At 40.0% G+C, this 13,834-nt stretch overlaps 2 protein-coding genes across 2 annotated transcripts; one reads left to right on the top strand and one right to left on the bottom strand.

Moving 5' to 3' along the window:
- Positions 1–6,434, top strand: dbx2 (developing brain homeobox 2). Its single transcript, XM_007546826.2, has 4 exons — positions 1–491; positions 3,023–3,106; positions 5,604–5,788; positions 5,957–6,434. Exons 1-4 carry the CDS (start codon positions 230–232, stop codon positions 6,149–6,151), a joined length of 726 nt encoding a protein of 241 aa, XP_007546888.2. The 5' UTR covers positions 1–229; the 3' UTR covers positions 6,152–6,434.
- Positions 6,435–9,929: 3,495 nt separating this feature from the next.
- Positions 9,930–11,791, bottom strand: szl (sizzled). Its single transcript, XM_007546699.2, has 4 exons — positions 11,077–11,791; positions 10,835–11,001; positions 10,626–10,718; positions 9,930–10,521 (listed from the first exon to the last, which is right to left on the bottom strand). Exons 1-4 carry the CDS (start codon positions 11,418–11,420, stop codon positions 10,211–10,213), a joined length of 915 nt encoding a protein of 304 aa, XP_007546761.1. The 5' UTR covers positions 11,421–11,791; the 3' UTR covers positions 9,930–10,210.
- Between the last annotated feature and the right edge of the window lie 2,043 nt (positions 11,792–13,834).

Below are 13,834 nucleotides of genomic sequence, written 5' to 3' on the forward strand. Positions count from 1 at the left end.
CTGCCACTCCAGAAAGGCCCCAGCCTTATCTGAATTGAGAAACACATTAGAGCCTCTCAGCCAATCACATCACAGCCCTGGAGCAAAGTACAGGCCCGAAAGAAGAAGGCCAGAGAACTTTTGTCTGCCTCAGAGTTTAATGAAGTTGGCCCGGGTCACCCAGGACGGGATTAAAACGGGATCCAGAGTCACCGAACTGCGACTGCTGAGGAGGGAACCGGAGTGAAGGATGGTCTCGGTTCAGAGCTGCAGCAGAAGGAACATGGCTGCAACTTTACCAGGGTTTGGAAGCTCTGGGAAGAGCTTTCTGATCGACAATCTTTTGAAATCACAAAGTCCTCCTGTCCATCCGGAGGGAACAGCGTGTGGACACCTGAGACAAGCCGCATGTGAACGTCCCAGGAGACCCTGGGGCCAGGAGCGAGGAGCCCATCACAGCCTGAGCCCTCCACAGGGGAAAATTATGGGCGGTCCACTTCTACCTTGCTCAGGTATTATTGTTATTTCTGACTGATTAAAGCAATGTATGTTTGCTTCAAGCCATTTTACATAAAGATTTTTATAAAACATTTTTTTTAATCATAATTGGCAAAAGGTGTGCAATCATTATCTATTCTAAATATTACTTTTACAAATAGGGATTGTTGGACAACTCAAATATTTGCATTTAAACTAATTTCCAAAAGAGACGGAAGAATGGTGATGCATTAGAAACAGCCGTGATTCTGAGTTGGACCCGAACAGCCACATCGGCTCAAGAGTTTTTCTGATCTGCTAATAAGAATGGCGACATGTTGATGTAAACACAAATATAATTAATAATTTAAAAAAAGGACGAAAAAACTCAAACATGTTCTGATCCATGTTGCACCGAAGTTCATTCACGATGGACTGAATGGCAAAGAAAAACTAATCTGTGGTTTAATTTTTCATCAGTTCAAACCACAGATTAATTTCAGGCAACAAATCCTTGGTGTAAAAATGCGTGCCTGTGCTCAGTTTCATATCGGTTTGTTGTTCAAAACGACAGCATGGAGATGTCAGCGCATGGTTAGTTTTCATGCATGCGATGGCGCCTGCAACACAGAACTCTTACGGTTATTGTTAGTTCTTGTAAAAATGTGTGAAAATCCTTAAAAATTCTTCTGTTGCAGTAGAATAACTTGACAGTGAATGTTTTATTGGGAAAAAAAAACAACTTAATTTGAGCACATTTGTGAAGCTAATAATAATCTCATCTTAAAAATAATTGTTGTTGCCAATATTGCAGGGTTTTTTTTTTTTTTTTTTTTTACAAACTTTTACTATTAGCTGACTGGGATGACAAAGAACCTGTGATGCAACGTTTTCTTTATGCAAAAAACAAAAACAAAGGAAAACTGGCCTTTCACATTCTTGCAATCCTTTGGAGGAACATTTTACAAAAAGGAGAACATAAGGAACCGTTAAAAACGCTTTAGTTTGACAAATGACTTTCACTCTTTGCCACAACTTTGCTGAAGACTCTTTAAAAGGAAACTAATTAGATTTTTGGTTCCACAAAGCGAGACTGTAAACGTCCTGTCCTGTTTTGTTTTTTTTTCCATCCGGAAATAATCCATTCGTCCATTATCTTACGCTTATCCCCAGTGGGATAACGAGGGGAACTGGTAAACGGGTTACACCTCGGACAGGACGCCAGTCCATCCAGTCCAGAAATATTATTTTATTATAAATTGTAAACCTCAACCTATAGATTAATTTTTGCTACTGTTTAGGTTTATATAATGTTCAAATGTTATGTACCATCATTATGCTTTCACCTTTACAATTTAACAATTCAAAGCTTAATTTTGGCTGCAGTAGCAGGAAATTTGTGGTAACATCCTGTTTCCACAAATTTCTTTCATTTTTGTAGTTTGTCCTCAACTGATCTCAAACCTTAGGATTTTGATAAGGCAAAATACTACTGTTGTGCAAGTTTTGGTTGTTTTTAAAATGTGAAAAAAATGAAGGATTAAAGGGACTGATTTTTTTTTTTCTTTTTTTATTAATTTTTTTTAGCTTACTTTTGGTAATTTAGTTGTCTGGACAGCAATGCCGTAAACGTTTCAGTAAAATTTTACAGCACTTCCTCTGGGGGAATTAAAACAAACTTGCTTTATTTCAGAGATATTGTTCGGTGTTTTTCAATTAAATAAGATTGGAACATTTAAGGTGGGTTATGACCTTATAACAATCTCAGTTTTCAGAAAATCGGAATCGGAAGGTCAGGTTTTTTTTTTTTTTTTAAAGATGATCAGCAAGAATTTGTGCAACCCTACGATCAGCAGATAAATGGGCCGCATTGAAATGAAGCTAAATTAAAGAGTACAGATTCCTTCAATAAATATAACGGTTGGACTCTTTGAAACGACGTTGCTGTTTTGTGAGCAAACCGAGGCTCAGTTCAGATTTTCTTTACCGCATCTTCGTCATTGTGTGCAGCATCCAGATAAACTCGTTTTAAAACTTTTTACATCCTGCTAAGTCTGAATGAGGCGTAGTTTAGACAGGAATCTTTTCTTGCAGCTTAAGAAGCTCGACAGACATCTACCTTGGCTAGTTGGATGCTAATGAACAGCTGTTTAAAGAGGGATGTGAGGAAAAAGGGTTACTTTGTCACATTATGTTCATACCAAAAGCAAACATGTCTAGGATGGTCTTTATGTGTTAAGATATAAAAATAAGACAGAATCTTGATTTTATTTTTTATTTTTGGAGGGGTGAGGGATTTATTTTATTTTTTATTTGAACATAATATTTTACTTAATTTGTAAAATATTCAGGAAAGGTAAACGTTTATGCCATTGTCTATGACTGTGACGTGTCCAACATACACATCCAACCCCCATATTAAGAGCTACCGCAGTTGCTCCTTCCCAATTCTCAGTTTCTTTTCAAGTGCAACCATTTTAGATTTGCAAGACTGAAACAATTCAACACAACAAACCTTTTAGAAACTTAGATCACACGTCGCTCATGACTGCATCTGTGTTTGCAGGTGTCCTGAGCGGCGTCTTCCTGCAGAGCCCGCCGTATCTGCTGGCATGCTGCGGTGGGTCCAGCCCTCCTCCCGTCTTCTCCAGTGAGTTTTCTATGCCTCATCAGCAATGCCTCAGCTGCTCTCTAAGCATTAAGCAAGTGAGGTCTGCCATGCTTTCCACAGCTAATTACTGATGCAATGCCAGAGAGCTAATTCTCTGTTCATCTCTGCACCGCTCTATTCATAACCATTCACGGCTGTTTGGAGCGGGTTTGATGGGGTGGGGTTTAAGAGTCCCAAAGGGTCAGCGACAAATACACTTGTTTACCACTGCGTACGTGCAGAAATAGTGAACAATTTGTCTCCGTTATATTTAGACAATAATGTGACAGGAGTTCTTACTGCTTAATAAGACATACAATGTCATTTTTCTTTTACTTTTAATGAGACTTCACCTTCAGGATCAATTAAATTTGATAGGTACAAATACAAATCAAATGTCGCCATTTTATCTCGGTAGAAAATGCGTTTTTGTGCTTCAACTGCTGCTATCCCGTACCTCCCATAAATTGACACAGAACCGATGAAGTCAAACGCTCGTCCTCTTTAGCCATTGTTCCTCGGCAATTGGAAGTTATTAGTTGCAGCGATTCATGGTGGCTGTCAGGTGTTGTGGAGAAAAGCACAAATCAGGGAGAGCCTTCATCCCACAAGTCGCCAGAGTCTTCTTAGTGGGGTGACACTTTCCCACAGTGCCCGGCAACAAAACAATGCCAATGGCGGCCGTGACCAATCGGCACTTTCACTCCACCATCCACACGCGACCTCGCTGCAATTTTTCACCGCCGCAATGAACTCCGCTGAGCGTGAAAAAAAAAAAAAAACTCAGCCATTCCTCTGCAGGAGAGGGCCGGGCGAGGAACATCCCCCGCCTATTGTATGGCTAAAGAGCTTGGCTCACAGACCCCCCCTCTTTTCTGCTGTCCTTCAACGCTCATTCCGGCCCATTGAAGACAACTTGACTGGGACATAAAGCACTCAATGAAAGTGACTTTTATAGACTTATTCGAGCTCATCTTCACATACAAACTGGCTTCGAAGCGACGAGAGAAAAGATTTAGTGTTGGGCCACTGAGCCATCGAGTAATGGCATTTCCATTGTACGGATGCATTGTTGGTGTCCCGCAGGGCTCAATGGTCGGCCCACTAGAAAAAGACACATATTACCCAGGAATGACCCTGTAATCAGCCATTTAGGTAAAAGCTATTGAGGTTCAATTGAGAAGTGAGAAGCATATCCAAACGCGTTTTGTGCTCCCCGGAGGTGGTCTATGTGCAGATTTGTCGTACAGATTAAAAAGGCAATGCTGAATGTATCAGATAAATCGTTTCACTTGACTTTTGTTGTGCGTGAACCTGTGAGTGAGGCACCGTGGGACTGGTTCTTACAGGTCAACAAATCTCTCTTTTTCTTTGCAGAGGCAATGCTCTGCTCAGTTTACACAACCCAAGTTTGTTAAAGCCAACAGTCGGAGAGAAGGGAGTCGAAATGAGTGATGGCAAAAACGGTTTTTAACTTGGTTTAAAGACAAAGGGACAACAAGGCTGGCATGAATTTGTATTGAGCCCGCTTTACTAAAAATAAAAACCAAGAGCAACCAAAAATGTAATCTAATTGATAAGTAGTATGCAATTATCAATCAATGATAAATAGTAGTAGGTCATTTCAATTTGGTATCAGTATACAGCCTGTCTTTCATACAAAACAATAGTTAAAAACCAAGGCTGCAAACTGGTGAGGGATAATGTTGTTGATAAAGGGTTATTAAACAATATAATGAGCTTTAAATATCTCATCCAGTTAATTATCCAGTGAATAAAAGACTATGAGTAAACTATAAACCTAACCAAGACCTGACCATCCACAAAAACATACTGGTCAAGAAAGGAGAATATTAATGTTAAGCAGATCCACAGTTTAGTTAGAGAATCTGTTGGTAGCGCAAATACTAGCTGTCCACTATAAAAATGGCCTTTACAGATTGGTGGCATGATTGCTACATTTTTAAAGAGCATCATAGGAAGTCCTGTTTCCAATGTTGGGGGCCAGGAAACATGAAAAAGAAGGAGCTCTGATGAGGGCAAAATTGAACTTAAAAATTCTTTGTGTGGAAAACATGACCATAAGCTCCCTCCTCATGATGAAACACGGTGGTGGCAAAATCATACTGTGGAATTGCTTGTCTTAATAGGGTACAGGCTGGAGTTAATAGCATAACTGTTGGAGATACGTACAGAAAGAAATCTTAGCATAAAACCTTTTAGAGTTTCACCCACAACATGAGCCAAGAGCTAACCTGGAATGGTCAAAGCATATTCATGTGTCAGAAAGGCCTAGTCAAAGACCAGAACGGAATCCAATTGAGAATCTGAGGCAAAATGTGCAAATTGATGTTTACAAGATAATGCCTTGGTCTTACTCAGTCACTAAACTTTCCAATGAAACACATTGAAGTGTATTGGTGAGACAGGATGGAAAAGTTCAAAAGGCAGAGATGCTATTCCAAGTCTCAAACAACATGCATCTATTGATTTTCAGAAGGAGGAAATGTTCAAATGTGGTCGTCGAATTCAAACCCCAAATCCCGCAGAGGGATCCTCAGGAGGGCTGTTTTCTCCGAAGAGCAAAGAAAGGAACTGGAGAGAACCTTTCGGAGGCAAAAGTACATCAGCAAAATGGACAGGAACAAACTGGCAGCTGATCTCAGCCTGAAGGAATCACAGGTAACAGAGTTGATGTAATCTGAGTTTTTCATTCTACAATCCCAAGAAAAAAAAGAGTTAAAGGAGAATATGATGCAAAACCTTATCTTCTTCCAGGTTGGGGTTACTTAATTAATAACCCCACCGTGAGGCAAACTGAAACATTTCTCCGCTTTCTTGCTCCCTCAGGTGAAGATCTGGTTCCAGAACCGTCGTATGAAATGGAGAAACCACAAGGAGAAAGAGGTTCATAGCATCCGCTCCCCGATGGATGAGCTATTGGCCAGAGGCCGTCCACCTCTAGACGAAGTCCAAACGTCCCACAATCACGCGGACAAGAAAACAGACAGCTCAGCGCCACAGAAGAGCGCCAGAGACACATGAATGAGCTGATGCTGAGCAAGTGACTTGATCATGACTACAAAATTCTCTGCAAAGACTCAAATGCTGACGTTACACACAAAGTTGTACAGGCTAACACTGAAAATGCATCTAAAGGTCAAATGAGCTTTGTATACAATTACATAAAATTGTGAAAATCCATTCTAGAAACCTTCTTCTAATTCGTTTTTTTAATACAGTTCCATGTAGGTAATATTTGCCTCAATGTCTTGAATGGATGGATAAGTTGTAAATTAAATGTTTTATTAAATCGTCACATTGTAAATAACATGATATACTTTTCTACTACACCATATTATTAGGGACTAATGTTGACTGTAGTATACAGGTATTGGTGAGTCCTCCACGTCTTTAGTTTAGTACTTTCCTCAAAATCTATCTGTATTTTATCATAAAAAAAAATGATGAATGCATGGGAAAAATTTGGTGGAAATTGCTGTTTAAGTGTACGATGGTGTTTTATAAAACACACAAAATGTATATTTGGGTCATGATAACTGCATGCTCACAATTATGATACAAAAATAATACGTTAGAAGACTAAGGGAACGTTTGAAAAAAAAATGCTTAAGTAAAAAGCTTTGACAAAAGAGTTTAATATTTAAAAATCAGGACATTTCCTCCATCAGGGTTCAAATAATTCATAAATCACCCATGTTAATGTTATTACGATTTGTTGTATCGTTTGCAATAATGCCGCTGCTGGCACCACCACCCCCACTCAAATCTATCAAATTTAAGTAGATGACTTAGGCTAATAATGTGAAGTGCAAACTAATCAAAAATAAACAGATATATTGTGAGATTTGTTATTTTAACTTCAGCTAATAGTTGGACTATGAAGGGCAATTGAGTGGATGTTTTGTTAGAGAATAAAGGAAAAGATTCCCAACTCTTAAAGCTGAAGCATATAACTTGTATAAAAAAAATAAAATAAAAATGATTGTTTTTATATGTTTGCTAAAATTATCAGGTCATCACAGTAGAAGACAAATAATCAGAAAAAAATCCAGCTCCTCTGCTTTGCTCCTTTTATCAAGACTTTCATGCAAATGTCTTCTTTCTACATGTAAAGCCGTAAACTTATGCTTAAACATTTAACATGAACATTTTGGCCTGTGTGTGCTTGTATCTAGTGCTGTTATCCCCAATGTGTGGCACTGTTGCCCCGGCAGACTAACTGCTCCTCTGCAGAGAGTAAAATCCAAAGGCGTCGTCTGGAAAACAGTCGACTCCAACATGGGTGACTGATGATGAAGGAATTTCTGACAAAGCTGTTTATGTGGTGATGGATGATACTATGTCCAGCCTGACAAAATGCTCAAATCCAGAATGCAAATGCCATAAATTACTTTAGATTGCTTTAAGACTTAATCTTTCAAAGAGGTTTGGAGGGGAACTTTCCCCACCTATGCTACTGCTAAAACAGCAGCCTCCCAAAATCCATAATTATACTTTAGGACTTTTAGAAAACATACCTTTGGTCTTGTTTCTTTAGTTGGAAAGGCAAAAAAAAAAAAGAAAAAGAAAAAAAAAGGGTGAGAATAGCACTTTTCAAATGAAAACACATTTCATTTGAAGAGTAATAAATAAAAAATAAAAACCGTCGAAATAGGAATTGTAAAATGTTTGGTGGACTCTTAAAGTGACAAACGTTTCCCTCAAATGCAGGCAGATTTTTTAAATCACAATTAATCGTTTCAGCCCTACTTTCCATCACTGGGTTGGCAAACAAAAAAAATCAGACTTCTTATGTCTTCCTCATTGTACCACCCTTCCACAAAGGCCAGGTTTGCTGCGAGCGCAACTAAAAGCCACCCGTCCTGTCAGATTCTCCCACCTGAGCTGTGGTTTCTGCAGCTCCTGAGGTTTCACAGTCATCACGCAGCTTCTTGGCTGCTTTAACGCTCTTTACTCGTCAGTTAAGATGGATGATGGGCTTGTCTTGGAAGTTTGCAGCTCTATCTTATGACTGCTGTCTTCAGATGATGGATCGAGCAGTGTTCTGTGAGATGTGCAAAGCCTGGGATATTATTTTAAAACCCTCACCAAAAGTCACCCTGCTGTGCGGCACGCCTGACAAATTCTGGGAGTGCGAGTGCTTCATGCTCCGTCGCTGACCTGTTGCAGAGCCTGGACATTAGAGCTGTTTTCAACTACTTCTATGAAGAGAAACTTGTCATACTACATAATTGAAGGCTCCATTTTAAATCACAGAGATTTATTATATTTAATCTTAGATTTAACAATCTAGAGTTGTTTATGCTGTTTTGGACTACTACAAAAAAAACCCAAAAAACACACAAGTAGAATAGAAGATAACATTTATGGTTAGCGGATGCCTTTGTGACTGCTAACGGCCACAACGATTTGTGTTGATCTCACTGCCAATAACAAATGTCACCATATTTCAGTGAAAAAAACTACCATAAATGTAGATATCTTTATAAAGTAAATGTTACTTTGGGGGGAAAAAAAGGTGACAAAATCTTAAAACTGCTAAGAGTGAATAACGAGAATAGACTTCTTTAACGTTACTTTGAAATGAAAACGTCAAACGTTTGAGACAATTGGTGCTTAATGGGGAGATTAATCTACTAAAAAAAAAATCAAAAAAATCAACTCTGTTTTCATTGTTGAGTTAAATTATCAGCCCGTTTTGAACTGAGCAACATAAAACTGAATAGGTCTTCTTTAAAAAATATTTTTAAAAAAAGGTGCTGAACAGAATCCTGGTTCAGTAATGCCAGATAGACCCGCTCAGTCGCGTAGAGAAAATGAATCAATCGAGATGCAAAATGGAAGATTTGTCTCCTCATCAGTGCCACTCTGGACAGAATGTCCTCTGTCAATAGTCATGACTCGTCCACAACAAATGGACGTTTTCTTCAGTGCCTTTTGTGACAAATGAGAAGTTTAAATGCGTTTACAAACTACAGTTAGAACAAAACACAGCAGACCTGTGGTTTGTTCCAACTGTGCCACCTTGTGGTTATAAAGTATATAGAGTGACAAAGAGACCAACATTTTGTCATTGTTTACATAAACCCACCATGTCAGATTCATCTTAGAGCTTTTTAATAATCTCTAGTACCAATGTCTTAGTTCACACTTCCATGGAGAAAAGATTAATCTAGAAATGACACTGATGCTGCCCTAAATGTTCGCATTATTTTAAATCATTACATTTCATAACTTGAGGACTTTGACAGCAATTTTGTATGAGAATAATCTTTTATGATGCGACTTGTTTACAGTTAGCAATTGCAAACAAGTTGTGTTAAGACTGGTTTACAGTTAGAACCTTTAGCATCTGTGAGCAGAACCTTGTCCCCAATATTGTATATTTTAACAAATCTATGAGTTTATATGGAAATACTTTGACGTTCCCTTTTATATGGTTGACATGCGGTTTCCAGGATTTTATACTTAAAACCCTAAAACACAGAAGTTTTGTTTTCTTGCACAAAACGTGACTTTTAGAAGTTTTTACAATAGCAAACTAAATTAGTCTCATCTGAAAATATATATTTAATTATATATGTAGTAGCACTGGAAAAGTTATTTGTATAATGCAAGAAATAATTCTGGACCAATAACCCCTCCTTGTGGCACGCCAAAGTAAGCCACAATAAATCATAACCCCTAAACCTCTTTACTTTGCACCCTCGTTTTGGACATTGCAAGCAACTTTCTAGCCATAAAAAGACTATAATTGTTTTTTTGGAGTTTAGAATTATAAAAGTTAAAAATGACATTCATGCTGATGAGTGCACGCAAACTTATGACCAGAACAGCATTTGCTGAAGGACACAAACCATTTAAAATATTACACATCATTCAAGGTATAAAATATTTTGCCGTGTTTGTACAAAACATAAAAAATGTGATAAATACATCAGTATCCTCCAAGAAAATAAAATATATGAATTTACACTTAGTACTATTTACAGGTCCTAGTGCATAATATTACAGCATACAGACAGAAAAAGCTGAGAAGTAAATTAGTGACGAGAGTAATACAGTTTGTATGAACGTATTTCAACATCTGTGATGTTTCCATTTGCGGGTTGCCAGTGCAATGCCCGTGTCTTTTTTGTGCCAGGGGAAGAAACGAACGAGAGCGAAGCTGCCGTCAGGCTGCACAGAACCGGTCAGCACGTAGAGCTGCGAGCGGCCCGGACGAACCAGGGCGCCGGCGCAGCTCAGGTTGATAAGGAGCCAATCCCGGAGGAGATGCCGAGTGTCGTAAGGCAACAGAGGGCCCTGGCGGATAAACTCCACATGGCCCTCGACCTGGAACTCCGGCTCCCCTGCGGGGTGGCGAAGGCGGTGGAGTTTAGCGGTGACGGCTGTGGAGGACAGAAGGACGTCAACATCTGGGGAAAAAACTGAGGATCTGATATAAAATCAACAAAGTGCATTTTGAGTTCTTTGACAGAATCTGGAATCCTACCAAAGTCATGATGACAAAAAGCACCGATTACTGTTTTCATTGCAGGAGCCACTTCCACAGAAGGACACTTCTGGCAAACAGCTTTTGGCAAGTCTGCCAATTCAAAAAGAAAGAAAAAAAAAGTATTTTTACTAATTGTTGACAGGAATAGGAGGCATTAGGAAGAGCATTAAAATGACGGATTGCAAATGTAATTTTATGCTCGTCACCTTTCATAAAGTGGCTGAATTTCGCAAGGGGGGTGAGACACATGTCTTCCTCAGCAGGAAAGCGGTCACAGTTGAGAGCCTCGGGCCACGGATGTCCCTGGCAGGCGAGCACTGGGGCACAGCTGTCCCTCACTGCCACACACAGACTACGACAAGGCTGGATGAAGCTGAGGGAGAGAGAGAAAAAATTATTTACTGCAATCACAAAAAAAACCCCACAAAAAACCCCCCGGAAAACTTACGTGTCGAGACAGACGGGTGCAATGATGGAGCAGAGGAAGGCTTGGGCTTGAGGATGGCAGCCGGTCTGCAGCAGGGGCCTCCAGTCCTCAGAGCGTGGCACCACCTCTCCTTCAAGGCTGCTGTGGCCTAAAAAGTTTGGCAGCCTCATCTCAGAATATCCGACGTCTTTGCAGACTTTCATCTGGTTGGGGATGGTAACGCACCGAGTGGACTGGCCCAGGTCGAATGCCAGTAAAGGAGACGCAAACAGAGCTACAGCCAAGAGAGCAGCCATAAGGAAAAGCTGACAAAGTCCCGGGAGCACACAGGAGGACGAGAGGAGTCGCTTGCTTGCCCCTCTCATGAGCTTCTCCCCTTATATACAGCAAGGTGGGCCAGCTCAAATCAGCCAGCGAGTCTGTTATCAACTACCTATCAAAAGACATAGAGACGATGTGTTTGGAGACAACGGCTTGTTTTGTGATTACTGCAGACAGAAAGGAGGCAGCGAGCAGATGGAGGGTGTGTGAGACGGGGGAGGGCGACGATGGGCGATCACACCCCAGGTTTCACTGAGTGAAGAGCAGCCACAGCAATCCGCTTCACTGGCTTCGAAAGTTTGAAGAGGGCGACAAAAAAACAGAGCATAGCACTACTGAACCAACATGTGCTACACTCTGATTTATACCCCTGGAGGCTTACATTTTTGGAATGAATCAGAAATTTTCAGAATTTCAAAAAAAAAAAAAAAGAAAAAAGTTTTTTTAATGACTTTTTGGCTTCAAAATTACAGGGTTTCCAGTAGTCATTTACAACCCGAATCATTTGTCCAACTAGCTGTATATTTAACCTAAAATAAAATATGTTTTTGTTACAGACTCAATGGCCGTTATGGATGCTAAGTTTTATGCCTAGGCCCGGTGAAATAAGAAGGCCTCATTATATACAGTGAGGCATTGCTTACAGTTTTAAAGACTCAAGTCATTTGAGTATGTCAAGACCACAAACCTATAATGTACTTAAATTGAATTTTGTGCGACAGACTAACACAGGGGCCTCTCACTTTAACCTACGACAGGATCCTGAGGAATAACATAGCCTAGCAGCTTCCCTGCTAAAAAAATAAATGTGATCAGAGTGATGTGCAGTGCTAGCTGTCAAAAATAGCTCAGTTTGAGATCATGTGTGATCTGGTCTCATATGACCAGATCACACAAATAGTTGAGGTGGCTTGAGCCCAAACTGTGAGATTATCCCGCCTCTGCAGCTCCTTCAGTTACTAAAGGACTTTTAGCTGACTGGTTCTCTCAGCTTTGGGGGACAGCCATGAATAGGTTTGGAGTTGTGGCATAGTACTCAACGGTAATTTTTGATTATAGATTGAACAGGGCTTTGTGAATTGTCTAGGATCTTGTTTTGCAACCTCCAATAGTTTCCATGACTCCATCCATGGCCTTTCTTGTGTTTCTTGGTCACTATGTTGCCGTTTTTCGTTACTATTTTGTAAAAAGCTGTACTTATTACCCTGTGGTGAACTCTAATAAGGTGACTATATAATAAGCTGTCAGGAGATGTGACTCAAAGTCTAAGAAAAATGGGGGAAAAAAAACAGTTAAAGAGCCTGAAAATAAACCACTGATCAAGAGCATGAAACCCAATTCTGAAGCCCCCAATTGCATAATGCGACATTTATTTTTAGTGATTGTACATATACACTATATTTTCATTGTTTTCCTCAAAACAGCCACATCTGGATGCTGTTAACCTGATTAATGTGCCAAGAGTTACACCCCATTCTCTTTAAATCCTTTATTCAAACCACTTAATGCAACTTGATCCAACTACATGTCAATGTTTATGTTTAGAGGTCGTCTGTCTCCAGATTTAGATGCGTATCTAAATCATGGCCAGCTCCTTCAGGCCTTTTTTTGTTTGTGAATCAGAGGTATCCACTGAACCCAGTCTGTTGAAGTTGCCCAAGCAGTGTCGACTCTTGAGTCTACTCCCATGTATGTGACTTCACAACAGGTCTGTCTGGAAAAGGGACAATGAATATGTAACCGACCACAGCCGAGCCACGCTTTACGACATGATCTGAAGATTGGAGGCTGGTTCCAGATTGGGTAGACGAGTTTAGCCCATTAGAAGGGACTAACTGGGCAATTAGAGTCACAGGCCAATTTGGCCGAACAATAGGTCCACACATTTAACAAGCTCCCCCTGCCAGGAGCTCCACAGGGGTCTGTTGTCGGGCCTAATGGCCGTTGCGTAGACAGTGTGTCTGTCTTGGTAACGGGCTGCTTGCCCCAAACTGAGTGAATGAGAAGGTTAAGCAGGAGTCAACCAAGTGGTTCAACACCCAACTAATTTTTCCAACCCACAAATGTTCATCTAAAGTTTTCAGAAGTTTGGAATCAAACTCAAAACCTAAAACATATGCTCATCAAATCAGTCTTGAATTTATTTTTGCTTTGTGACCGACATCATTGCATCTTGAGGAACATGATTTGGATGGAAAAATGATGGAGTCCGTTCAGTCGTTAATGCCTGGGTACATTTAATACGCAACAAAGTGCGATCCCATAGCACTTCATCAGAAAGTTTCAGAAATTTTCAGTATTGGGTAGGTCTTCTGTAATGACCTAAGGGCAGCCTTCGCTCGGCATCAGAAAGGTTTAGCTGACCTTTTTCTTTTGTCTGCCAAATGTACATTAAAATGTAAATGTAACACTTATAAGTTAATGACCAAATAAGTCTGTTGATAAACAGAATATTTTC

This window comes from Poecilia formosa, unplaced genomic scaffold (genome assembly GCF_000485575.1).
Source record: "Poecilia formosa unplaced genomic scaffold, Poecilia_formosa-5.1.2 Scaffold17, whole genome shotgun sequence".
Lineage (NCBI taxonomy): Eukaryota > Metazoa > Chordata > Actinopteri > Cyprinodontiformes > Poeciliidae > Poecilia > Poecilia formosa.